The 26,675-nt window shown below is 43.4% G+C and overlaps 1 protein-coding gene across 1 annotated transcript in view; it reads right to left on the bottom strand.

Annotated features, from left to right (window-relative positions):
- LOC146860897 (uncharacterized) overlaps nt 1-26,675 on the bottom strand; it is a 1,545,865-nt gene that overhangs the window by 1,220,266 nt on the left and 298,924 nt on the right. Inside the window, exon 7 of the mRNA XM_085646178.1 lies at nt 2,007-2,132. Within this exon, the coding sequence (XP_085502304.1) occupies nt 2,007-2,132 (126 nt within the window). The remainder of the gene's footprint in view (nt 1-2,006; nt 2,133-26,675) is intronic.

The following is a 26,675-nucleotide window of genomic DNA, read 5'->3' as shown; positions in this document are numbered from 1 at the left end:
TGTGAGTTGAAAGTGTTGTTCCACTGGTCTTCAGATATCTTTTTCCAGTTTCTGCGCATGGAGCTGGAGGGCATGGTGCCAGTGTTGGTAGGTCCTGAGATGGTGAAGTGGATGCTGTAGTGGTCATTGCAGGTGAGCTGTTGGACCTGGTTGTACTTGACTCTGTTGCAGGATGTGAAAATGGGGTTGAATGTGCGTCCCACGATGTAGGTAGGGTCAGTGACAAAATGTTTGAGGCCAATGTTGCTCTTACTTTCTAGAATGTCAGTGGTGTTGGAGTCGCTGGGGTCATCGAGGTGGAAGTTAAGATCCCCTAGGAAGATATAATTTTCGGAGTCAATGGTGATTGGGGCGATGTGATAAGAGATGGTGTTGTAGAAGCTGGGACGTAGTCTTGGTGGTCTGTAGGCGAGGTTGCCTCTGATGGTGCTTTTTCTATCTGTGTAGAGATGAGAGTTGAGATGCTCCAGTATCAGGGTTGAGCTGTCTGAGGAGCTCATTCAGAAGATTGTGTCCTTGCGAATGATGGGAATTCCACGTCTGTGTTTGTTGTTCAGGTCCCGGTGTGTTATCTTGTAGTGTTCGGGGTGGCGATGGCGATGTCTGGTGCGGAGGTGGGGTACAGCCCGGTCATTGTGATGAAGTTGACATCCGGGGTAAGGGATAAGATCATGTCCCAGATCTCCATGGCGTGTTTGCCAAGTGATCATGCACTGAGTAGAATGCACTGGAGTTATGCCATGGTGGTCTTGGACAGCGTGGTGGACGCAGTCATGGTTGTAGTATCTCTGGAGTTGGTGGTTGCTTTGGTGTTGCAGGTGACTGGCAGTGATGGCAGGCAAATCTGATGGTGCGCAGAGATGTGTGGCAGCAGTTGTTCTCGATGCACCCGGCTGAAAGGTCTGAGGTGGTGTAGCAGCGTGAGGAGGTAGAACTAAGGTTCCTGGTGCTGGGCGCAGGCACGGACTGGCGCAGTAAGGCTTGCCTTTGGTGGGCCTTCAGTGCCCCAGAGGCATGTCCGCTGCGTGGCAGTGCTTCGTCTTTCAATAAGTAAGTCCTGGGAGGAGTGAGGGGCACTGTGATGCGGGAAGCAGAAGGGAAAGGGCGAAAAACAGCAGCAAAATCGGGCGGCAGAGCAGTGGGAAAACTGCAGGTCCGACAGAAAGCTAATACAGTGATACAAAATAACCAGAGAAGATTGCACAGAGTGTATGGAAAAAACAGTACAATAGGTTAGTACAAAGTTAAGAGTGCATGGCTGAAATAATGGTGTTGTAATGACACAATATGGTAGCGTTAACAAGAGAGTGACTCTGAAGTCAAAAACAAAACGTCGAGAGCAAGTGTAACATAGCAACGAGGGGAGCTGGCAATGACGACCTGATACATTGGGCCTTCTTTCCACTGTGTCTCGTGTTAAGTCTGGGCAAACTAATTTGTAATTTTGTACATGACCAAAACACTCATATTAGGAGGATTTGGAGGCTAGCAAAACTTTTTTGTAAGTTCAGACCACTCTATATTAAGGGGAAGGGCACTGTGTACATAAAATATTTTCAAAGACCTAGAATCGAAGGATTGAAGGCAGTACACCTAAGAGCAGTGTAGCCTATGTCTACTTCCAAAAAGGACAAAATAAAGAATGTATTTTCGTGTTCTGGAAAATAATCTACAAATCCTGTCTTTGGGATATAAGTAAGGACCCCTTGCGTTATCGCTGAGTACCCACTTGGAGAAAAGAAATGTAGGCTCATCCCTGCACTGGATAAAGAGAAATTGTTTAACAGTAATATACAGCAAGCCAAAGGTCCGTAGAAATTTCTCCTACGCAGATGATTACGAAACACATCTCTCAGGAAATGTTCAAAAGGCCTAGCATCGCAGTTGATACACACTTTTCTGCAGTGTTGCAAATTTCCCAAATGGATCAGTCAATTTTCCCTACTTTTTGCATACATTCTGTTGAGCACATTTTGATTTAGTAAGACATATATGAAAATACCTACCTGGAGGGCAGAAGCATCCTTCACTAACTGGCTCCTTACAAAGTTGACTTATTTTAGGATTGGAGCACGTGTCATGGCATGGATTTCCACGGTCCATAAATTCCATGTTATAAGAGCAATTCTTATCTACAAAATCAAAATTACAATTAGAACTGTGGGCTGAAGAAGCGCTGTTACATATTTATGTTACTTGGTTATGCATAGTTTTTTCCCCTCACGTTTAGTACACAATTAGCTTAGGAGACACAGTTATCACACTGTAGACTATGTAAATGCAGCTAGTGGATTGGTGGAGGGTATGTGAGGCATGGGTAGTGCACAAAGACAATACTTGTTGATGTACTTCCAAGAGTTTCTGAGTGTTCATCTCCCTGGCTTAAACCGAGGGGTTCATGGGGTGATGATGTATATCAGTTACAAGCAGCTGCTGATTTTGACTGCAAGGTTCATACCTACGAACTTTCTTGTGAAGCAGGATGGTAGCGTACAAACACATAGGTGACACCCAGAGACTGTCAAAGAAAAGTTAACTGCACTAAGACTGTACTCACAGTGGCAAAGCAAAGCAAACTGGACAAAGAAAGAAATGCATCCCTGTTATTGGAGTAGACATGAAAATATTGAAGCATGAGTCATCATTGTGAGCCTTCCTATTAGATAGACAGAGGTTGGAAATAAATTCCCCCAAAATGCCCGGGGTAGCACAAGTGATGTGACACACTCTATGACATTAATGACATCACCAGACGTAACATCATATAACCTATGATCTCGAATCTTCCCAAGAAGATCTTAACTAGGGCCACTAAAGTTATGCAGTGGGGAAAGGGGGCAAAATATATTGGTAAGGTTGACCAAATTATGTGGCAAGAAAAGGCACATTATGTGGGATACTGTGTCTCAGTTTGCAATAGTATTACTTAATTATTTTCTCATTTTTACATTTGTTAACACTGTCTGGGCATAGGGTGCCCCTTATTGGTACAAGATTAACACCCTAATATAGCAATAAGCACAGAAAGGTGGCCAGCCAACCTGTTCAAAGGGCATTCCTCTGTACGTCAACATGATTTGCTGCATTTTTGGTAACTTTTAAACCGTCTGAGATAGAAACAACATTGTTTGCTGAAATCTTCAGATTATGCCAGAGATTATGGATTATGTGGCAAATGCAACAAATCCATAATTGTCCGAAAAACACTGCAGTTGCAAAATTGCATAATTCGAGTGGCCCTGACCTTAACCTTCATGAAATTACAATGATTGATATTGCTGAAGTGCCATAATAACCGCATAAGTATTATAACCACACAAAACAAACAATGTTTATTGTAGATTGCACGTAGTTTAGATCTTTGAAAGTGATGGGATGCAATACCTTCAGGTTCAAGGGTGTTCTCACCCAAGAACATTTTGAAATGTGGTCACATTGCATTTTAAAGCACAATTTAAAACCTAAGCTACCCAGAAGTTGGTTCCAGTTTTTTTAAATGTGATGTGGTTGCCGTCGTAATTGAAAAGTAACCTTCATTGTGCCAGGGCTAGCATTTTGTCATGGGTGCCCCTCAAAATCCATGGGTACTTCTTTTGCCAAACATTAAATATAATAAGCCAGTGCAAGAATATTGCCATTAATGATGGCTATATACCATGTGCGATCCTTACATCAACAATTATCTATAGTATATCAGAGCCAGAATTTTGTCATGGTTGAAGCCTCACATATGCCTCAGTTTCCTTAGGAAACAAATTGCCTCCTATGTTCTACCAGCAGTTTTTCACTGTTGCCTCCTATGCCAAGAATTATTATATGTCAGTGCCAGTATTTTGTCACAGGTTCCTGTCATGCTAAGAATTGCATCCAGAATGATTCGTCAGTATTTTGCCCTGGGCACCATCATAAGCAGAGAAATACCTACAGTATGCCAGCGCCAATGGCACACTTGCAAGCATAACACCACATTCTTACTCACTCATGCATACTCATCCATTCACACTCATTTGCACTCATTCTTCTCTCACTCATTCTTGCTCGTTCACACTCATGTTTACTCTGATTAAGTTATATATTCTCACTCACTAGCAGTTTTTTACTCTGAGTACCTCATACTCACTCTCAATCTTATGTGTTCTCTCTCATTCACTCATCCAGTGTCTCAAACTAAATCACATTCATCATTCTTTCACTCACTCATACTTACTCTCTTTCACTCCCACTCTCACTTATTTTCATTCACTCTGACTAACTATGTCTGACTCAGAGTTACACTTAATCAGTCACTCACTTATTCCCAGTCACACTGATCCCCACTCATCCTTCCAACTCCTGCTGCTCCAGTTTTTGTTTATTACACTAATGTGAATAATAAATTATTAGTCACTGTTGATATTTTCAAAAATAGGCAGAATGCAAGCAGAGAAGTTCCCTGGCCACCATAGGAGTGAGCCGCCCCGGGCTCTGAAACCAGTGGTCACAAAGGCAGTGCCATGGGTCGAAATAGGCAAGTCAGGGGTTGCAGCTGCGACCCCTGATGACCCCTAAATGACATCCAGAAAAGATGGCTTTATGAGGTTTTAGATTGTTTTGAACAATGGCACTGGCCTTCAGTCGAGTTGAAGCAAATGCCAGTACAGTGAAGCTAGGAGTTCAAAGTATGGTTTGGGTATTTATGTTGTACTTATTATCCCTGGTGAGGAGCTAAATTGCTTTGTGGAGAGGTGGGAGCCCCGTGTTAGTGATTAATCAAGTTTAAGGTTACAGCTGTTTCCATTTGGTGTTATGCAATTTGGAGTATGGTTTTTCTAGTCTTTTAGATTAGTGCAAGTTTGGGCAACTTCCAATAATAAGCATATTTCATGTATTTTGGTCGATAGGATGTTTTACACTGTTAGTAAATAATATTACCATACGTATGGATCATAGAATGTCATACTATTTGCATTGGTGCATTTGAATGAGGCATTACCATGCCTCTCGTGGACAGTTTCCATATCTTACATTTTGAGATCGAAATGTGTTATATAGAGTATTAAAAGCTGGAATTTAGTCTGACGAGCATGCATGTTTCACGTTGTAGTGTTGATTTGCGAGTCATTGCACAGCAAAACCATGATTTTGGAAGAAATGTACAAACTAATTTGTACTTCAAGCATTTATCAGCAGAATCGCATTTACAACTAGTGTGCAGGGCTATGCTATGTGAACAATTACACAATGATTATTACACAATTTCTCAGATTGTTTTGAGAAAGGTTTTATTGCAATCCTCCGAGTATGTGCCACATTATGAAGGTTCCCCTTTTACTGTCTGTGTACCTATTATTCCATGATTGGAGCTATTGATGCTAAGAGTGGGGTTCGAGTAGTCTTTTCCATTTTTGTCTGTCTGATTGATTCTGGAGATTTGCCATATGGAATCAGATGTGGGTGGTGGGTATTTTATCTTGTAACTGTTCTTACCTTTCTTAATGGATAGCAGAATAATACTGAACTATTGTCTCCAGTAGACTCCGGAGGGAAATAGGAAGGTCTGTGCCTTTCTGAATTCGGCTTGAATATTGATGGCTCATATTCTTGCTGGAAGGTTCATAATTTAGCAGATTGGATGAGAAAGACTACCTCCATTGTTTCTGACTTGATTAACCAAGTTAATTTTTAAACAGGCACAGGGTCACATTTTCCTTTTCAGGTTAAAGGAAGGCTGTGTTTACTTTACATAATTTATTATCATCTTGCTGTGGATAGCAGAACCTGATAATGAGCAGTGCTGGGCTGAGTCACAGAGGTGAAGAACTGAAGCACTGAAGTCAAATAAAAGTCCTTGTTGACTCAGTTTGGAGTGTGAAAACAAAATTATGTTTCTGAATGCTTTTAAAAGGGAAAAAAATAAAATGAAAATGTACCTTAATGATTAGCTCTTCATTTTAATTTTCTCCCATTTCAATTTGTCTCATTTACAAGCAGCAGGCCTGTTGTGCCCAGATGCCAGTAGACACTGCGCCATATTTGTAACTGGAAAATAGAACTTTTTTAAAATGTGAAGAAAACATTTTCTATGAAACATTAAGTATTAATGTCTTTCTACAATTTCAATTAAGCCAAATGGGTCTTAATGTTTTATGAAGCATGTTTACTCACTTAAAATCCCTCCCATTTAAACAGATGTATTTTTCTGTTATAAGTATGACACCATGTCTACAGACCACTAGGAGCAAGATGCTTGGTGTTTATAGATGTGGCACTTGAAAAAGGTAGAACTTTTAAATAATGAGTATTCTGGAATCCATATAAACAAAGTTAAGTCTTCAGTTTAATTTTCGTAATACAGTGTCATATTTTAAGAGATTTTTTCAAGCTGGAGAAATTTAAAGTGTTATACTTGTAACGGTGCCACATATGGCGAAAGTTATGCCCTGTGCCGCAAGTACATATGACACACTCTCTTAGTCACCGGGACACATATATCACATTCATACCCACACATGTTCATACATCCCCAAAGACCTCGCTCTCACTGACAAACATGGTAGCCCTGTCATAGTGCCCCTAGTCAAAGTATTTTGTTCAAACCATAGCATCAGGCTCTATGAACATTAGGCTTAAAGTCAATTAATCTGGGGGTGGGGACGTTTGGTAACAATGCACTAGTTGCTTAGCCTTCAGTAGCTCATGATGATTGTCACTGGTCAGAAGTAGCTCTCACTACAGAGAAAGTTGAAGACCCCTAGTATGGGGCCCTTTTGGTCCTGGTTCTCTTTGCTTGGGTCCTTCTGAGCCTTGTCATTTATTTCTGGTCCTAGTCCTCAAGACATCCAGGTCCAGTTCCCTTAGTCGTCTAGGCTCTGTCTATTCTCCTTGCCAAGGTCATGGTACCCTTGTTATTCCTACTCCTTGTCCTTCTCAAGATTCTGTGCCCATTATCTCTGATCCACTTGGCTCTGTTCCTTATAGTTTTGGTTCTCCTGGACCTGGACCACCTGCTATCTTAATCTTAGTCATCCTGGTTGTACTTGTCGTATTGTGCTTTTTTTCGAATACTTTGCCTTTTAACCATCATAGTCCTTCCTGGCACCCCTAGTCATGGCCCATCTAGCCATGTTCCTTTTAAGTCCTCTTGTTCCCAGTCACGCTGTCCTGGTTCTCCTCTCCATTAGTCCCCTAGCCCTGGCACCACAGAAATGGTCCCTCTTGCTTCTGTTGTCCTGGAAATCTTAATCTTTGTCCTCCTGGTTTGAGTTGTCCGTGTTCTCCTGGATCTGTTCCTTGTCTATTTAGTCCTTCTAGTACTTCAGCCATTGATCTAGGTCTCTAGGTTCTCCTTGTTCGGGTCCTCCTGAGCTTGGTTCTGCCTTCCAATGTCCATTATTGTTTTGCCAGATGCTGGCTGGCCTTCTTACCTCACATCCCCCTCACCCTAGCCCTGATACTTGTAATGAGTGTTCTGCCCCACTTGGAAATCTGAGCCCTGGTCTCCTAGGTCCTGATCTTAATGACCCTCTTAGCCCTGTTTCAAGTCCTCCTGGTCACGATCCTTTTAGTTTACCTATTCCTCTTGCTCTGGTGTTCTGGATGCCCTTGGTACTGCCCCCTCAGTCTTCCTAATCCCTTTCCTGCTTATTCTAGTATCCTGGGCATACTTGCCATTGCCCCTCAGGTACTGATCTTCTTAGTCCTCTTCTATCTGGTCCTGATCCTCTGGCCCTAACCATCCTGCTCCTTGCCTGCATGGCTCTGCAATATTGTCCTGTCATCCTAGCCTTTCCTAGTTTTGGTGTTCCTTGACCTATGGTTCATGCTGGGCTTGTACTTCCTGGTCCTGATTTGACAGGTCATCCTTCCCATGGATCTGGGTCCCTTTTTTTTCAATGGCTCCCAGTCCTGGATCTTTTCATCCTCCTCAACTTAATTCTTGTCCATCAGTCATCCTGGTCCAGCTCCTTAGGGTATTTCCCTACAACCTTTTCCTTTTTTCTCTTTCCCCCTGGCCGTTGCTGACTCTCTATTCATGGCCTTAGGACTCTGAGCACTTTCCCACTGTAATGCAGTGTGAAGGCACCAGCGCCCTTCCTACAAACACTCAGTAAGGGTTTTTATTTTATTGGTTTAGGTGTTGTGCCCTATAAAAGGTACACCTTTACCCCGAGAGTAATTTTGGTTATTGCAACACTCGTATCGATGTGTATAAATTCATCAGGAAAATCAAATTAAGAAAATATTTTACCATCAAAAGGAATTTAGAAGAAACTAATAAAAAAGAGGACAACCCAGATAAAACTCATATGACGACATTGCAGGCAAAAGACATGCTCTTGATGCAAACGTTACACCAGCTACGTGATATCTTGACCGCTGATGATAGCACTCAAGAGGTTGCTAACATAGAGGGGATTGACATTGCAAAACCAGGGAGTAGCTCCTTTAAACTGACATCTAATTGTGTTCCCAATATGCCACGAGATGCTATTGATATATATCACGAGTGTATCATTGAAAAATTTAAAAAGTTACAAAGGAATATGCAAAAGCAAGAAACCATCCCGAAATTTAACACTAAGAGATATTTCGATCTTATGAAAAAATTGAAAATTAACAACGCTATAGTAATTAACAAATCTGATAAGGGAGGCAATGTTGTTTTATGGGACAGAAAAGACTAAGTCAAAGAAGCATACGGACACCTTAACGATGCCGCCTGCTACTGCAAGAGTAATTTGATGCAGGTGAAAAAAATACAGAGGAATTACAAAGACGATTTGAGTAAATGGAAAAAAGATGGTTTAATTTCCAAAGATGAATTCTCTTTCTTAAACAATGAATTTCCAGTGTTGACTAATATTTATTTTATTCCAAACGTACACAAAGGGGAACTACCTGTTCCAGGCAGACCGATTGTTTCAGCCATCAAAAGTACCTATGAGAATACATCCAAATATATTGATTTCTATCTTCAAGACTTTGTGGTCCAGTTACCAGCTTTTATAAAGGACACTACAGACTTCCTATTCCAACTAAACAAAATAGTGTGGTCAGAAGATTTCATTTTCCTTACTATGGACATCACTGCCTTTATATACTAGTATAGCACATGTGGATGCGACTAAGGCGGTGAAATACTATTTGGGCAAAAGACCGATTCAAATGTATTGCCACAATCAAATGCTGATATGCATGATAAATTGGTGTTTGAATAACAACGTTTTTATGTTTGATAATGCAGTATTCCAGCAGTTGCGGGGTGTTGCCATGGGGGCATGCTTCTCCCCAAGCTATGCATGCTTACATGTTGGCTGGTGGGAGGAGCATGTCCTCAGGGGACAGCACGCCCAGGAATGGTCTGAACACATAGTCAAATGGTGACGTTACATCGATTACATTTTTGTTATTTGGAGGGGAACAAAGGTCAGGCCCAGAAATTTGGCGATGAAATTAACAAAACACCATAAATTTGCATTTCACTGCCCATATAGATGAAGCATGCGCCAATTTTTGGGATGTCACAGTTCAAGCTAAACATGGCAAGGTGGAAACATGCTTATATAGAAAGCCCACATCTGGGAACTCAGTGTTACACACCAGGAGTTTCCACCCGCAACACACAATTGCCAGTATCCCCTATGGGGAATTTTTACAGATTCATAGAGCTTGCAGTACAGTTGAAGCTCGTGATTTTCACCAGGAAGAAACTAAAAAAAGGCTTGAGGCGAGAGGATATGTTTCCAAAAAATTGGACATAGCAAGGAGAAAAGCTAACATAAGAAATCGGACTACACTGTTAAATCCTGACAGAAATGCCATTAGTGAAGACATAGATACAGACAACCAAGTGCGCGGTGAAGGTGGTGAGTTACGGTTAGTGTCCACATACAGCAAACAGGCCCAAGCCATTAAGACTATTATTAAAAAACAGTGGCCGATAGTTATGACTGAACTGACACTTAAGAAGGTCCTTCCCCAAAGTCCTAGAGTGACATTTCGCAAAGCTTATTCTATGGGGAATTACTTAGTTAAGAGCAGCCCCGAAACTATCAAACCTGCGAATTGGCTATCACCTAGAAAAGGGTTTGTCAGGTGTAGCTCGTGTAGAGCCTGCAAATTCGGTATTAATACCTCTACTTACAAGACACCTGTTTCAGACAGAGAATACACATTAAGAGAACACTATACGTGCAGGACTGATCATGCAGTGTATGTGCTCAGATGTAGCTGCAGTTTGTGCTATGTTGGTAGCACGAAACTGCAGGTACATGTTTGCATCTTGCAGCACCTTCGTGCGATTGTGAATTCAGACCCAACTTACCCGGTCGCAAGACATTTCAAAGCTGTACATGACAATAATCTAAAATGTCTGCAAATTTTGTCATTGACGCAGTAGCCATCAATAAAAGAGGAGGGAACCGGGAGAAACAGCTATGCCATCTAGAATCTAAATATATCGTAGACCTAGACACTTAGGGGCCAAATAGAATGGTGGGCGGACTTTAGTCCGCCCGTCATCCTAGCGGTGCAGAGACAGGCCGCCAGTGGTGCGGCGATCCGGCACCTGCAATTAGGATGCCACCGCCACTGTGGCGGTGGCATCCTATGTTCCCAGTATTGTGGCGGGCGGTGCTCACAGCATCGCCCGCCACAATGCTGGGAATGCGCAGTGTGTATTGTCATGCACAAGGTGACAGGCACTGCGTTGGTGCCTGCCACCATGTCCATGACAATGCACCCATGTGCACCCCCCCAACACCCGGGATGCCCGCAACGGGCATCCAAAAGCAGACTCCGCATGGCTTTCCATGGCGGGGTCTCCGCCATGGAAAGCCATGCACCGCTGCCCATGCTAATATGGATGGCGATTTCTAGCAGACACCACCACCATATATAGCCCCTTTTCCGCCGGTCACCTGTGTGACCGGCGGAAAACCGGCGGACGGAAGGGTCCCTCCGCCATACTAATATGGCGGGTGGAAATGGGTGGAGGGCGGGGAAGGATGTAGGGCGGATCGCCACCGCCATGCGGGCGGTGTCGATCCGCCTACATCCTAATCGACCCCTAAGTTTCCATCTGGGCTGAACACAGGAGAAGATGTACACAATTTCTTATAAAAAAGGGGTTGCTGTTATTATCTCTATTTTCAAGTGATGGAGTTTTAATCGCAGTGTTATTTGGATGCAGTCACTCCATTTTTACACATTTTAGATATTTTGCCAACTGTGTGATTTTATTAGTTCCATTATGGGCATGAACGGAGATAAGTCTTACTGTTAAAGGATTGTACTAACGTTGTAACATGGTATTTGTACTGATAGATTTGTTTTACATTCCCCACAGTAGATCCTAGTGAATCACTACTGACGCCGTATGATCCCTTTTGGTCATGGTTTTAATCTTTTCAGCACTTTTGCACTTTTCTTACTTAATTTGCACCATTTCACTTTAGCACTTTCGAAACTCGTGCAGCCTGGTATCTATATTATTGCGTATTTGAACATTGAACATTTGATACATGTGTTTATTTACATATGTAGTCTGTTTACAAAAAAAGTAACAACATATTGCTGCTAATTTATACATGATTCAAGAAATGTATATATATGAATTCATATGTGTTTTAATAAATTCAGGTATTTTGTATTTTTAGCATTTTTAGCGAAATATTTAAATAAGTTCCTGTTTTTGTTTACATATGCGTATTTGCACACAGTATATATGCTAAACCTCCTCAGTATATGTGTTATAAGAGTCTAGCACTTTTTGCATTGGTGCACTTTATTGAAATAGAAATGTTTATAAATTAGGTTCTCTGTGCCTTAACATCACCCAATTCACTATTAGTATTGTTTGTCCATATCTATGAGTTTAAAGTTTTCTTCGCATACAGGATACTATATTGTGTAGTATTTTTTCAGTGTTTATCATCATGCCGATCACGTTACTGGATGTGCAATGTTTGTTTAAATTTCCCGAGTATGTCGCTAAGTGATCAAGGACACAGTTTGTGTCCGAAACGCGTCTGAGGCTGCACCTTTTCACTTTGGAATAAATCACGAATATTGGCAACAGCTATGCCCAGAGTCCATGGTCCAGTTTGTGCGCGATCGCACGGGGATACTGCTAGTGGATATATATATGCTGCGAGTTCGGCTGGCCCCAGGTGGAATACTGTGTTTTGGATTTAATTTGGGCTGCTGAACCGCCGCTTACGGACTCTGTTGACCTATTCAGGTTGTGGCTTATACAAAGCTAGAGTGTTTCACCATATGTGGGACACTCACAGAGTTTTCGTTCTAACAGCGGCAGGCGAGGGGATGTTTTTATTGACGGCTTTTCCGCACTGATGACGGCAAGAGCCAGAAACGCGTCTGCGGATGTTTTATAGCCGACAAATACCCCGTGAGTGCACCGGACCTTGGGAGTACCATGAACTCCTTGTTTTTGCTGCGTAATAAGTGGTTTCCACCACCACTTCCCGGTTGCACCCGCTGCGAGTTCGGCTGGCCCCAGGTGGAATACTGTGTTTTGGATTTAATTTGGGCTGCTGAACCGCCGCTTACGGACTCTGTTGACCTATTCAGGTTGTGGCTTATACAAAGCTAGAGTGTTTCACCATATGTGGGACACTCACAGAGTTTTCGTTCTAACAGCGGCAGGCGAGGGGATGTTTTTATTGACGGCTTTTCCGCACTGATGACGGCAAGAGCCAGAAACGCGTCTGCGGATGTTTTATAGCCGACACATACCCCGTGAGTGCACCGGACCTTGGGAGTACCATGAACTCCTTGTTTTTGCTGTGTAATAAGTGGTTTCCACCACCACTTCCCGGTTGCACCCGCTGCGAGTTCGGCTGGCCCCAGGTGGAATACTGTGTTTTGGATTTAATTTGGGCTGCTGAACCGCCACTTACGGACTCTGTTGACCTATTCAGGTTGTGGCTTATACAAAGCTAGAGTGTTTCACCATATGTGGGACACTCACAGAGTTTTCGTTCTAACAGCGGCAGGCGAGGGGATGTTTTTATTGACGGCTTTTCCGCACTGATGACGGCAAGAGCCAGAAACGCGTCTGCAGATGTTTTATAGCCGACACATACCCCGTGAGTTCACCGGACCTTGAGAGTACCATGAACTCCTTGTTTTTGCTGTGTAATAAGTGGTTTCCACCACCACTTCCCGGTTGCACCCGCTGCGAGTTCGGCTGGCCCCAGGTGGAATACTGTGTTTTGGATTTAATTTGGGCTGCTGAACCGCCGCTTACGGACTCTGTTGACCTATTCAGGTTGTGGCTTATACAAAGCTAGAGTGTTTCACCATATGTGGGACACTCACAGAGTTTTCGTTCTAACAGCGGCAGGCGAGGGGATGTTTTTATTGACGGCTTTTCCGCACTGATGACGGCAAGAGCCAGAAACGTGTCTGCGGATTTTTTATAGCCGACACATACCCCGTGAGTGCACCGGACCTTGGGAGTACCATGAACTCCTTGTTTTTGCTGTATAATAAGTGGTTTCCACCACCACTTCCCGGTTGCACCCGCTGCGAGTTCGGCTGGCCCCAGGTGGAATACTGTGTTTTGGATTTAATTTGGGCTGCTGAACCGCTGCTTACGGACTCTGTTGACCTATTCAGGTTGTGGCTTATACAAAGCTAGAGTGTTTCACCATATGTGGGACACTCACAGAGTTTTCGTTCTAACAGCGGCAGGCGAGGGGATGTTTTTATTGACGGCTTTTCCGCACTGATGACGGCAAGAGCCAGAAACGCGTCTGCGGATGTTTTATAGCCAACACATACCCCGTGAGTGCACCGGACCTTGGGAGTACCATGAACTCCTTGTTTTTGCTGCGTAATAAGTGGTTTCCACCACCACTTCCCGGTTGCACCCGCTGCAAGTTCGGCTGGCCCCAGGTGGAATACTGTGTTTTGGATTTAATTTGGGCTGCTGAACCGCCGCTTACGGACTCTGTTGACCTATTCAGGTTGTGGCTTATACAAATCTAGAGTGTTTCACCATATGTGGGACACTCACAGAGTTTTCGTTCTAACAGCGGCAGGCGAGGGGATGTTTTTATTGACGGCTTTTCCGCACTGATGACGGCAAAAGCCAGAAACGCGTCTGCGGATGTTTTATAGCCGACACATACCCCGTGAGTGCACCGGACCTTGGGAGTACCATGAACTCCTTGTTTTTGCTGTGTAATAAGTGGTTTCCACCACCACTTCCCGGTTGCACCCGCTGCGAGTTCGGCTGGCCCCAGGTGGAATACTGTGTTTTGGATTTAATTTGGGCTGCTGAACCGCCGCTTACGGACTCTGTTGACCTATTAAGGTTGTGGCTTATACAAAGCTAGAGTGTTTCACCAAATGTGGGACACTCACAGAGTTTTCGTTCTAACAGCGGCAGGCGAGGGGATGTTTTTATTGACGGCTTTTCCGCACTGATGACGGCAAGAGCCAGAAACGCGTCTGCGGATGTTTTATAGCCGACACATACCCCGTGAGTGCACCGGACCTTGGGAGTACCATGAACTCCTTGTTTTTGCTGTGTAATAAGTGGTTTCCACCACCACTTCCCGGTTGCACCCGCTGCGAGTTCGGCTGGCCCCAGGTGGAATACTGTGTTTTGGATTTAATTTTGGCTGCTGAACCGCCGCTTACGGACTTTGTTGACCTATTCAGGTTGTGGCTTATACAAAGCTAGAGTGTTTCACCATATGTGGGACACTCACAGAGTTTTCGTTCTAACAGCGGCAGGCGAGGGGATGTTTTTATTGACGGCTTTTCCGCACTGATGACGGCAAGAGCCAGAAACGCGTCTGCGGATGCTTTATAGCCGAAACATACCCCGTGAGTGCACCGGACCTTGGGAGTACCATGAACTCCTTGTTTTTGCTGTGTAATAAGTGGTTTCCACCACCACTTCCCGGTTGCACCCGCTGCGAGTTCGGCTGGCCCCAGGTGGAATACTGTGTTTTGGATTTAATTTGGGCTGCTGAACCGCCGCTTACAGACTCTGTTGACCTATTCAGGTTGTGGCTTATACAAAGCTAGAGTGTTTCACCATATGTGGGACACTCACAGAGTTTTCGTTCTAACAGCGGCAGGCGAGGGGATGTTTTTATTGACGGCTTTTCCGCACTGATGACGGCAAGAGCCAGAAACGCGTCTGCGGATGTTTTATAGCCGACACACACCCCGTGATTGCACCGGACCTTGGGAGTACCATGAACTCCTTGTTTTTACTGTGTAATAAGTGGTTTCCACCACCACTTCCCGGTTGCACCCGCTGCGAGTTCGGCTGGCCCCAGGTGGAATACTGTGTTTTGGATTTAATTTGGGCTTCTGAACCGCCGCTTACGGACTCTGTTGACCTATTCAGGTTGTGGCTTATACAAAGCTAGAGTGTTTCACCATATGTGGGACACTCACAGAGTTTTCGTTCTAACAGCGGCAGGCGAGGGGATGTTTTTATTGACGGCTTTTCCGCACTGATGACGGCAAGAGCCAGAAACGCGTCTGCGGATGTTTTATAGCCGACACATACCCCGTGAGTGCACCGGACCTTGGGAGTACCATGAACTCCTTGTTTTTGCTGTGGAATAAGTGGTTTCCACCACCACTTCCCGGTTGCACCCGCTGCGAGTTCGGCTGGCCCCAGGTGGAATACTGTGTTTTGGATTTAATTTGGGCTGCTGAACCGCCACTTACAGACTCTGTTGACCTATTCAGGTTGTGGCTTATACAAAGCTAGAGTGTTTCACCATATGTGGGACACTCACAGAGTTTTCGTTCTAACAGCGGCAGGCGAGGGGATGTTTTTATTGACGGCTTTTCCGCACTGATGACGGCAAGAGCCAGAAACGCGTCTGCAGATGTTTTATAGCCGACACATACCCCGTGAGTGCACCGGACCTTGGGAGTACCATGAACTCCTTGTTTTTGATATATATATATAATCAGCATTTGAATTTTGTCCTTCTACCTGTGAGCAAGGCCGGATGAGGCCGAAACGTTAGGAGCAGGAAGAAATCTGCTGTCCCAGACGATAAATAAACGCCGATGTTTTGCCAGCAATGGGCCTCTTGTGTGTGTTTTTCGTGTTGGAGATTGATGGGCTGCTCCGTGCCCATTGTGAAGAGGCCGCCCTGAAGGGTTGGGGGCTCCAGCAACGAGAGACTTTGTTTTGGATATATATATATATAGATATATATATATATATATATATCCAAACGAATCGTTATGCCGTTTTTTTCAAGAAACGATGCAATGGCCACAAACTTTTCTCAGCGTGCATTTATTCCGATGGTTTTGTCACTCTACGCGTTTCGGAGAAACACCTCCTTGATCACGAGTAAGAGCGTCAGTGAAACAACTTCATTTAAATATATCATGTGACACCACAGTGATAGACAGTGAAAACAGAATCTACAGATGTATTGGTTTTTTGAGTTGGGAAAACAGACTGTGTTTTTAACAAAAATAAAATAAACATGAGCAATGCTCACAATTGAATAACACATTTTACCAATTGCCACCTATGGCAGTAAAGTGCAGTTCTCGCATTATATTTGAACACTAACATGATTATATCAAAAAACGTATTCAAGCCCAAGTGGGCATACATATCGGTGAATGGAACATAATATAAATTAAAAAAAATCAAAAGCACAGTTGAAATTGTTGGTGTTAATAGGACATTACAAATATTGACTTAGAGAACCGAAATGGGGTTCAGAACCTATTCATGCCCCCGTGGGTGACCAAATCATTTTTAAATGATCTTGTAAGGGATTTATTTGATGATAAGTTTGACCAAATGAATAAACGGAAGCGATATCCTATTAACACCAACAATTTCAACTGTGCTTTTGATTTTTTTAAATTTATATTATGTTCCATTCACCGATATGTATGCCCACTTGGGCTTGAATACGTTTTTGGATATAATCATGTTAGTGTTCAAATATAATGCGAGAACTGCACTTTACTGCCATAGGTGGCAATTGGTAAAATGTGTTATTCAATTGTGAGCATTGCTCATGTTTATTTTATTTTTGTTAAAATCACAGTCTGTTTTCCCAACTCAAAAAACCAATACATCTGTAGATTCTGTTTTCACTGTCTATCACTGTGGTGTCACATGATATATTTAAATGAAGTTGTTTCACTGACGCTCTTACTCGTGATCAAGGAGGTGTTTCTCCGAAACGCGTAGAGTGACAAAACCATCGGAATAAATGCACGCTGAGAAAAGTTTGTGGCCATTGCATCGTTTCTTGAAAAAAACGGCATAACGATTCGTTTGGATATTGGGAGTCGCTTTCCCGCCGTGGCCCGCTACTGCAAGCGGCTTTGGTCTTCGTAGCGAAACATAAGAAGTGGATATATATATATATATATATATATATATATATATATATATATATATATATATATATATATATATATATATATATATATATATATATATATATATATTTTATCTACTGGCGGTCGCCAGTAGATAGTTATAGTTAGGACCGTGTTTCCATAGGAAATCCGCAACATTCTATTTGGAATAACTTTGGCGCCGGTTGACGAATCCTCGCAAAATTTTCAAAATAGGTGGGGCGCTCTGCTCCGCTCCTACCCTGAAAGTCTCGGGGTGATTCATCAAGCGGGGGCCGAGAAAAAAGGGGGGTCCCAAAACACGTTTTCCCCATGCATTTTTCTATAGGGACCTTTAGTCCAAGGTACAGCCCGAACGGCTGAACAGAATTACTTGAAATTTGGCAGAGAGGTAGTCCTCAGGTCAGGGAAGTGCCTTTTGCAGGTCTGGTGTCAATCTGTTCAGTAGTTCCTGAGAAAATCAAAAGTAAAATCATATATATATGTGGGCGGAGCCTAACCACACATCTCATCCCGAGATCTGATTGGCTGTCAGCACTTCATCCAAGAAGTGTTGGCAGCCATCTTGGGACCAATATACATGATAGCACCTCATTAAAAAGCATTGCAGTTAATAGAAGGTTTTAAGACTTTAGTTACATTATAAATCATTTGTTGATGGTACCATACTCATTTTAGGAATTGTGGTATGTTCTAAGGTGATTTCACCATGTGAAAAAGCCTTCTGCTGGGATATCATGATTGAGAGAAAAATATTTTCTCATGCTTTTCTCACAGAGGTTTGGAAGGTGATCTATAAGCTAATCTGAGAGCATATTTTCTGTAAATTCACATTATCTTTCTCAGTCATGTGAGAATGAAGTCTGACATTCTCAGTAAAACATGTACATCCAACAAGGGCAGAGACTGTCAGTTGATTCCTTTGTGTTCTACTGCAGCTTCCCAGAGTGTTCCAAAGAACAACTAGAGCGCTAACAGTCCTACTTATGATAAACGTATGGCACACCTGAAGCCATCTTGCTTGGATTAAAGTGGTAACTCTTAAAACATTTAATTTAAAAAGGAACACAATGAGGGGGTTCATTTTTCCATAAAAAGTATGATTAGTGCTGCAGAAAGAAAAATTAGGGCACATTTTGAGTGACTTCTCAAATCCTCTTCTATTTCATTAAAAAATTCTGACATGCAGACTGAAACATGCACTTTCAATACCAGCAGCAGTTTTCCCTGGTCAGCAGTAGCTTTACTACAGTGATCTAATGAGCAAAAAGAGTGCTAACATTCTGAATTTATGGCAAATGTGTGACACATCTGAATGCCTTCTTGATGGAATCAAAGTAAAAAACTGAAAGTATTTCCTACTGAGGAGACTGCAGTAAATGAGGAAATTAGGAAACTTCATAACAAATAAGTCTCCCAAGATGGCCACCAGAGACAAAAGAGCCCAAATGTAGCCCAAATATCACCCAGATGTAGCCCAAGTATAGCCCAATGACAGAATGTCCCAGCATGTTCTTAAAAACAACTAGAGCGCTTACTGTCTTCATTATGACAAAAGTATGGCACACCTGAAGCCATCTTGATTGGAATAAACTGGTAACACTTAAAACATTTAATTTAAAAAGGAACACAATGAGGGGGTTCATTTTGCCATAGAAATTATGATTAATGCTGAAGAAAGAAAATGAGGGCACATTTTGAGTGACTTCTCAAATCCTCTTCTATTTCATAAAAAAATTCTGACATGCAGACTGAAACATGCACTTTTAATACCAGGAGCAGACTTCCGTGGTGAACAGTAGTTTTACTACAGTGATCTAATGAGCAACTAGAGTGCTAGCATTCAGAATTTATGGCAAATGTGTGACATATCTGAATACCTTCATGATGGAATCAAAGTAAAAAACTGAAAGCATTTCCTACTGAGGAGACTGCAGTACATGAGGAAATTAGGAAACTTCATAACAAATAAATCTCCCAAAATGGCCACCGGAGACAAAAGTGCCCAAATGTAGCCCAAAATCACCCAGATGTAGCCCAAATATAGCCCAATGACAGAAGTGTGCAAAACACTTATTATTTTGTGTTTTTGCAGTGTTATATAGTGCAGACTTGTCAGGTATTGGAGTGCTTTACATGAGCATTGGTTACATCACACAAGAACAAATTCATTTTGGTTGTAGACATGGGGAGACTAAGTGATTTGACCAGAATCACAGAATGTCGAGCTGAAGCAGAAACTCCAACCTGGTCCCCAGTTGCAAAGTCTGCAGTTCTGGAAGTAACACCACATCCTCTCCCCTAAGTGCAACATTTAACCGACTGGTCAACTGGATAAAAAAACATAAAGATAACAAATTAAGTGCTTTGTCGCTATTTGAAAACTCAGAAAATATGTCCTTATTTTAAACTTTTAGAGCACAAACCATAATTTTGATGCCAATAAGACCCTCTCATATATGTAATTTCTAAAGGAAATGCTCTAGGTATTACAGTTTTGATTACATCAAGATGATGTCAGGCGTTCCAATCTTTTGTAATAAATATAGAATGTTAGCAATCTAGTTGTTCATTAGGATACTGTTGAGAGGCAGAGGCAGGGGCACGGACTCTGAAAATTGAAGGCAGGTAGGAGGGTGCAAAGGCAACAATTTAACCACACTGAGCAGGCAGGAAGGGCCGTGGCAGCACAACAGACTATGGAGGGCAGTGGAAAGGGGGGCAGGGGCAACAAACCAACAATACAGGACTTGCAAGAGAGGCTGTGGCAATGTAATAGACCATTGTGGGCAGAAGGAAGAGGCAATGGTAGTACAACCATACATGCCAACAGACCCGATTCAGCCAGGAAACGTCCAATGTTTTTAAGCTCAAATGGGCTTTATTTGATCTGTCTCCTGTCTACAATCTCCTCTTTTTCAATGTAACTCAAAGGGGAAAATCAATACCCCAGTTTTTTTTCAAAATCTCCCTCTTACCAAGTTCAAAATGTTCGCAAGTATGGTACATTGGTTCACGGAAGGAAATGGGGTAGGGACATGGACTTGGATAACAGAGGACAGGAGGGACATGGAGAGGTGCACCAAACTGACCCTGAAGGGCAGGCATCAGGGTTTGCAGCAGCACAATACACCACACAGGGCATGCGGGACGGGAGTGCAGCACAGTAATCCATAGAAAGCAAGAGGGAGGGGACAGGACCATGCACATGGACAACAGAGAACAGAGGGGCAAGAGGCAATGGTAGCTAGCTGACCATAATGGACAGACAGGAGAGAAAGCTGCAGCATAACAGACCATAAAGGGCAGGAGGGACGGATCAGGGGCATTACAATGGAACAGACAAGCCAGGAGGGAGGGAGTAGGGGTCTGCACATGTAAACAGAGGGCTGGGGGCAAGGGGGCAGGGCAGGAGCAGCAAGATAACCATGGAGGTCAGGCAGGATGGGCACTAGAAACAAGACACACCATGAAGAGCAACAGTGAGACTGTGATGGCATACACACAGACCATGGAGGGAAGGTGGGAGGGGGTCAGGGGCAGCTAACTGACCACACAGGGAAGGTGGGAGGGGCCATGGCAGCACAGAAGACCATGCATGGCAAGTGGGAGGGTTAGTGGCAGCACAATGGCTATGATGGGCAAGAAGGAGGGTGCAGGGGCATGCACAAAGGACGATGGAGGATAGAAGGGAGGGTCAGGACCTGTGCACAGACAAGAAAAATTGATGAAGGGGCCTCACAACAGACCGCACGGGGCAGGCAGGAGGAGCAGTTGCAGCACAACAGACCAGGGAGGGCAGAAGGGTGTGGCAGTACAATGGACCATGTGGACAGGAGGAAGAGGATAGGGGCATGGCATGTGGACAGGCAGGGTAGAGGTGGCAGGGACAGGTTACAGTCATCTGACAATGCTAGGCAGGTGGGAGGGGAGTGGCAGCTCAACAGAACACTCAGAGTAGATAGGAGTGGCAGGTCCATGGAACATGGTGGGCAAAAAGGATGGAGCAGGGGCATGCACAAAGACATCGGAGGGCAGGGGGAAGGAGAATAGGGGCAGCAAGCTAAGCACAGAGTTTAAGCAGGAGGTCAATGATGGGACATAGAATTGGGCAATGGAGGGCAGGAGGAGTGGACTGGTACATCATACTAAATTGAGGGCAGTGGCAGCACATCAGACCATGCATGGCAGGAGGGAGGAGGCTAGTCCATGGATTCACACAACAGAGGATTGGGAGGAGGGGGATGGGGCAGCAAGCTAACTGTTCAGAGAAGGCGGGTATTAGGAACTTTATTGTTTTTAAAACGTGTGTCTGTGTGAACTACTTAAAATATGAACAAGTATGCAGCATAATCTCACTTTTATTCAGGAAGAAGAGGACGTTTGTGACTGTAACTCCGGGCTCACTTGGCAGAAACACCCCCTGACCCTCCACCCCCTATCGCAAAATGTAATGCCCGTGAAAAGGGTAGGTGAACACAGTGTTATATAGAACATAGTCCTGAGAGCACGATTGAAAATGAAAACTAGATATAGTGTATGGTATAAACTATGCACCAAAAAGTGTGATATAAGATGAACCGGGCGTGAAATATAATATGCAATACATTGTGCACAATGACAGATTCATTGGAGAGCGCGAGATAGCACAGGCACTAGCGCGTGCTACGCGATACGCCCCTTGGACTGTAATATGCACGGGGCAGTGTTGTGTAACCTAACTAGTCTCTAAAGTTGTAATATAAAATATGTGCTGGGGAGTGTAACGTTGCATATGCACTGTGACAAAGATATGGATCCCAGATTGTAATATGTATGGCATAGCACTGTGCGTTATAACATAGGCATCGAGGAAGGCACGTTAGATGGGGCAATATAACCCGTGCGAAGACAAGTGTGGCATGACATATTCACGGGGTGGTGTTACAGTGCACATGGGCTAGAGAGTGTCATAGCATATGCACTAGCTAGTGGAATACAACACAGAGGTGTGTGGCACTCAGCAGGCAATGGTGGGTGTAACACAGCATTGGGCTCTGCCAGGAGCGCGCTGTGACTCTCAAGTGATGTCCGTCCCCTTTCCAGAGAGTAAAATAAAAAGTATTACACATCCGGGAGTGGATGTGTGTTTTATTAATCGTGAGGGGGGTTTCTTGCATAGTTTTGGTCGAATTTTTGTCGAATCCCCTTTGAATGGCTTGGTGTGCATGTGTATTAAATGTGCCCGTCAATAGCTACCCATGTTTGTATAAATAAACGACAAGGGTGTCTACCGGGATTAGGCACGGTAGGGCATCAGACATGTCAGAGCTTCACTAGTGGTGTAAATACATTCCACGTGGATTCATTGTATGCATAGTCGCCTTTTAATGAATATCACGCAAATCGTCATGGTGATAGGTACGTACGGTTTGTCCAGCATGTCCTAGGTGTGTCTATAAATATATATTTTTTTAAAATAATGAAAAACAGTGGCCGGCCCTGGGGATTGTGGTCAAATAAATATCATTAGGAGACAGGCCCTGGGGGATGGGGTCATCAGGGCCAATAAATTACAATAAGAAGGGGAACCACACAGCCCCCCTTCTTAAAAAATTAAAATAAATAAAAGACTGGCATCGTGCCGGAGGCGACGCCCCCTCCTTGCAGCACTCTGCAAACGCGACCCCTGGCGAGTTGTAAGTTGGGGAATTAATTCCTCTTAAATACTGAGGGTCCCTGAGGGCCAAACTAGCCCAACAGGCATCTCCAGTATGCGCCAGGGAGCTGCGCTGCAGACAGGTGTTCTGAGGCCAAGCCCCTTTTTACACCTCTCTGCAACGCAGCTCTGTGGCGCTTACTGGAGGTACCTAGTGGTCTAGTTTGACCCTAGGGACCCTTAGGATTCAAGGGGACTAAGGGCCTTATGTACGTAAATTACATTTACCGATTCTTAAATACCGAATTTTACCGATTCGGTATTTATGAATCGGTAAATGTAATGTAGGTAAAAAAATACCGATTCGGTAAGTGTCGGTATTTTAGAATCGGTATTTACCGATTCGGTAATGGTAACCTGTGTCTCATTGATTCCTATGGGCCAGGAGGCCCATAGGAATCAATGGGAAGCCAGTTACCATTACCGAATCGGTAAATACCGAATCGGTAATGGGGGGAGCTCAATCAAGGGTGGCAGGGTGTCACATTGACACCCTGTTGCACCCCTGATTCCTGCATGTGTGCACATGTGGCACACATACATGCCCTGAGGGCATGTGTGTCTGCCACATTGCACACATCTAAGGGCCAAATAATGCATTAACAGAGACATTCGTCATTTACCACCAACTTTCAGTTGGTGGTAAATAACGAATCCCCACACCCACCACACACTCCCCCTACATCTCATTTCTGTATTCGGTATTTACCGAATCGGTAAAATTACCGATTCGGTAATTTTACCGATTCGGTAAATTACCGAATACAGAAATGATCCCCCTACATCTCAAAAGCCTAAATACCGGTCGGTAACGGTATATTTACCGAAAATCGGCCGTTACCGACCGGTATTGGGCTACCTACATATGGCCCTGAATCTCTCAACTTAGAACAGCCACAGGGCGCGTTTACACAGTGGTGAAGGGAGGGGACGGGGCCTGAGGTGACGTGTGCAAACACGCACTATGGCACGTTTTAAATTGGGGATATAATTTCCCTTCAATACTGAGGGCCCCTGGGGGCTAACTAGCCCACCAAGTGCTTCCAGTAAGCGCCACTGAGCTGCATTGCAGAGAGGTGGTCCAGGCCATGCCACTTTTTACACCTCTCTGCAACGCAGCTCTGTGGCACTTACTGGAGGTACCTAGTGGGCTAATTGGACCCTAGGGACCCTCAGGATTCAAATGAACTTAATCTCCCAACTAAAAACGGACACAGGGCGTGTTTACACAGTGGTTAAGGGAGGGGACGGGGCCTGAGTTAACGTGTGCAAAAACGCCCTGTGGCCTGTTTTAAGAGGTAGTTTTAATCCCCCTGCCCTATTATATACTAGGGGCTTACAGAGGAGGTCATGCTAATCACAGGGGGACCCCAACGCATAATGTTCCCTAGTGTATGTAGGTGTTTTCACTGTATTCTAAGTGTCTTTTAACATAGCACTGACTCTAGGACTGGTTAGTCAGACTCAGTTACCACCAGTATCCGTCTGAAAAAGTTGAGGGTACAGGATGATTTTGGAACAAGGCTTCTTTCTGCTCTTCTTTTTGTTCTTTCTGCACGTTATCCTTCTTCCTGCACTTTTCTTCGTCTTTGAGGACTTCTGTTGCTTCTTTCTGCACTTCTTTTTTTTCTTTCTGTGCATTTTTTCTTCTTTCTTCACATGTCCTATCTCTGTAGGCATAGTTAGAAATTAGCATTTAAAAAACCTTTGAAATTCACAGAAAAAACCATAGGTTTCAGGCACGTTATAGTTAGGAATTAGCATTTAAAAAACCTCAGAAATTCACTGAAAAAACCATAGGTTTCAGGGGTGTTATAGTTAGCTGGACTTTTCACTTGTACAAAACCATTGAAATTCCCCCGTTATAGTTAGTTCAGCTAACTATAACTCGCGCGCCCGCAATGCACTGCTGATGACGTCACATATTACATCACTCATGACATGGTCAGTGACATCACTCATGACATCACTGATGACATGGAAAACCATAAGGGAGGGTCCAAGGGATCGTTTAAAGACCAAACAGACTCACTCCCCTGTACAGTAATCAACAGAATGTAAACCGGGAAGGGGGAAAAAAAGAAGACAGCAAAGGTCACTGGCTTAGTCAAGAAAGTGTGAATATATACCAAAAAATGATAAGTAAATAGTGCAGTGCAAAAACGTGAAGTTAAAAAAGGATTTAGAGGAAAAAAGAAGTTTTATTCAGGATGTTCCTACTAATCCTTAGGTTAAAAATCGGTGCAGAAACAGCTTTTAACAAATAGGCTGTGTGTCAATACGGTCGACATGTTTCAGCCTTCTTGACCCCCTTGTCAAATGGCTTTCTTCAGGACCTTATGATCTATTTAATATTGCTACTGCAACAATAAGTGTGACAAAATTAATAATAAGTGCGTAAAATACAACCTTCGTGGTGTATGCCTCTTCGTGCAAACAGTATATATGAATTATCTGATTTGCACGAGGAGTAAGCCTCACCTCACCCGGTGCTGACTCAGGTTAAGGGAGGCCCCGTCCTCTCCGTCGGTACCTCAGGGTGTGTCTGAGCCGTATGTATATATTCACACTTTCTTGACTAAGCCAGTGACCTTTGCTGTCTTCTTTTTTTCCCCCTTCCCGGTTTACATTCAGGTGCTCTGGTTGACACCTATACCACACGCAACACCCCTTGTTGGAGGGGTTTATTGTGGTGGGAAGGACGGATATCCAGATGATGATACTGACCAATCACTGGTTATTGATGGAAATCCTTTATAGCCAAATAACACTGTAAAGTTTCTCTCTCACCTTTTGTATTTGCTTTTCTGTTGTCTCTCTCTTAACACATAGACCATCAGACTTCTTTTGAGTTATTGATCACTGATGACATCTTAAATGACATCACTGATGACATCACTGATGACATCATCATTGTGATAGAGTGGCAGACCTCCTCTCACCCTAATATAACCTTTGATACACACATTCAAAAATAGAGACTACAATTTTCAAAACAATGGACATACCAATACCAGTTACAACAACCTCTTCAGTAATTCTAAGATCCACATACACATCCACTCATTCACCAACAGTCCTATACAGTCACTCATACATGTACTCACTCATCATATGTACTCATACACCTATACATCCTGTTACACAATGCCACTCATCCATAGAGTTACTCACACACATAGTCACTCATGCTAATAAAGAATCAAACATACATTTACTTGCAGATACAGTTCTACACACACCACCACACTTACTTCTACGGAAACTTACACATACTTAGTCTTTTAAACACTCACTTATAGAAACACATACTTATTCATACAGGAACTCTTTCAATCTCTCACACTCACATATACTCACTTATATACACCAATAGTCATATATACTAGTTAAAAACATATGTAGTTACTCATAAAGACACTATTGAGACAGTCATTCACTCACTAACACACCCATACACACACTCATCCACCCATACAGTCCTGCACACATGCTGTCTTCAACACATACAAACAGTGAGTCACTCATTCATGCAACTATGCACTACGTAATACCCCCACCGAACCATGCAGACACTCAGACTGATACTCAAAAAACC

The sequence above is a fragment of the Triturus cristatus genome, chromosome 3_1 (genome assembly GCF_964204655.1).
Source record: "Triturus cristatus chromosome 3_1, aTriCri1.1, whole genome shotgun sequence".
Lineage (NCBI taxonomy): Eukaryota > Metazoa > Chordata > Amphibia > Caudata > Salamandridae > Triturus > Triturus cristatus.
This window is presented reverse-complemented; position numbering and strand designations above follow the sequence as displayed.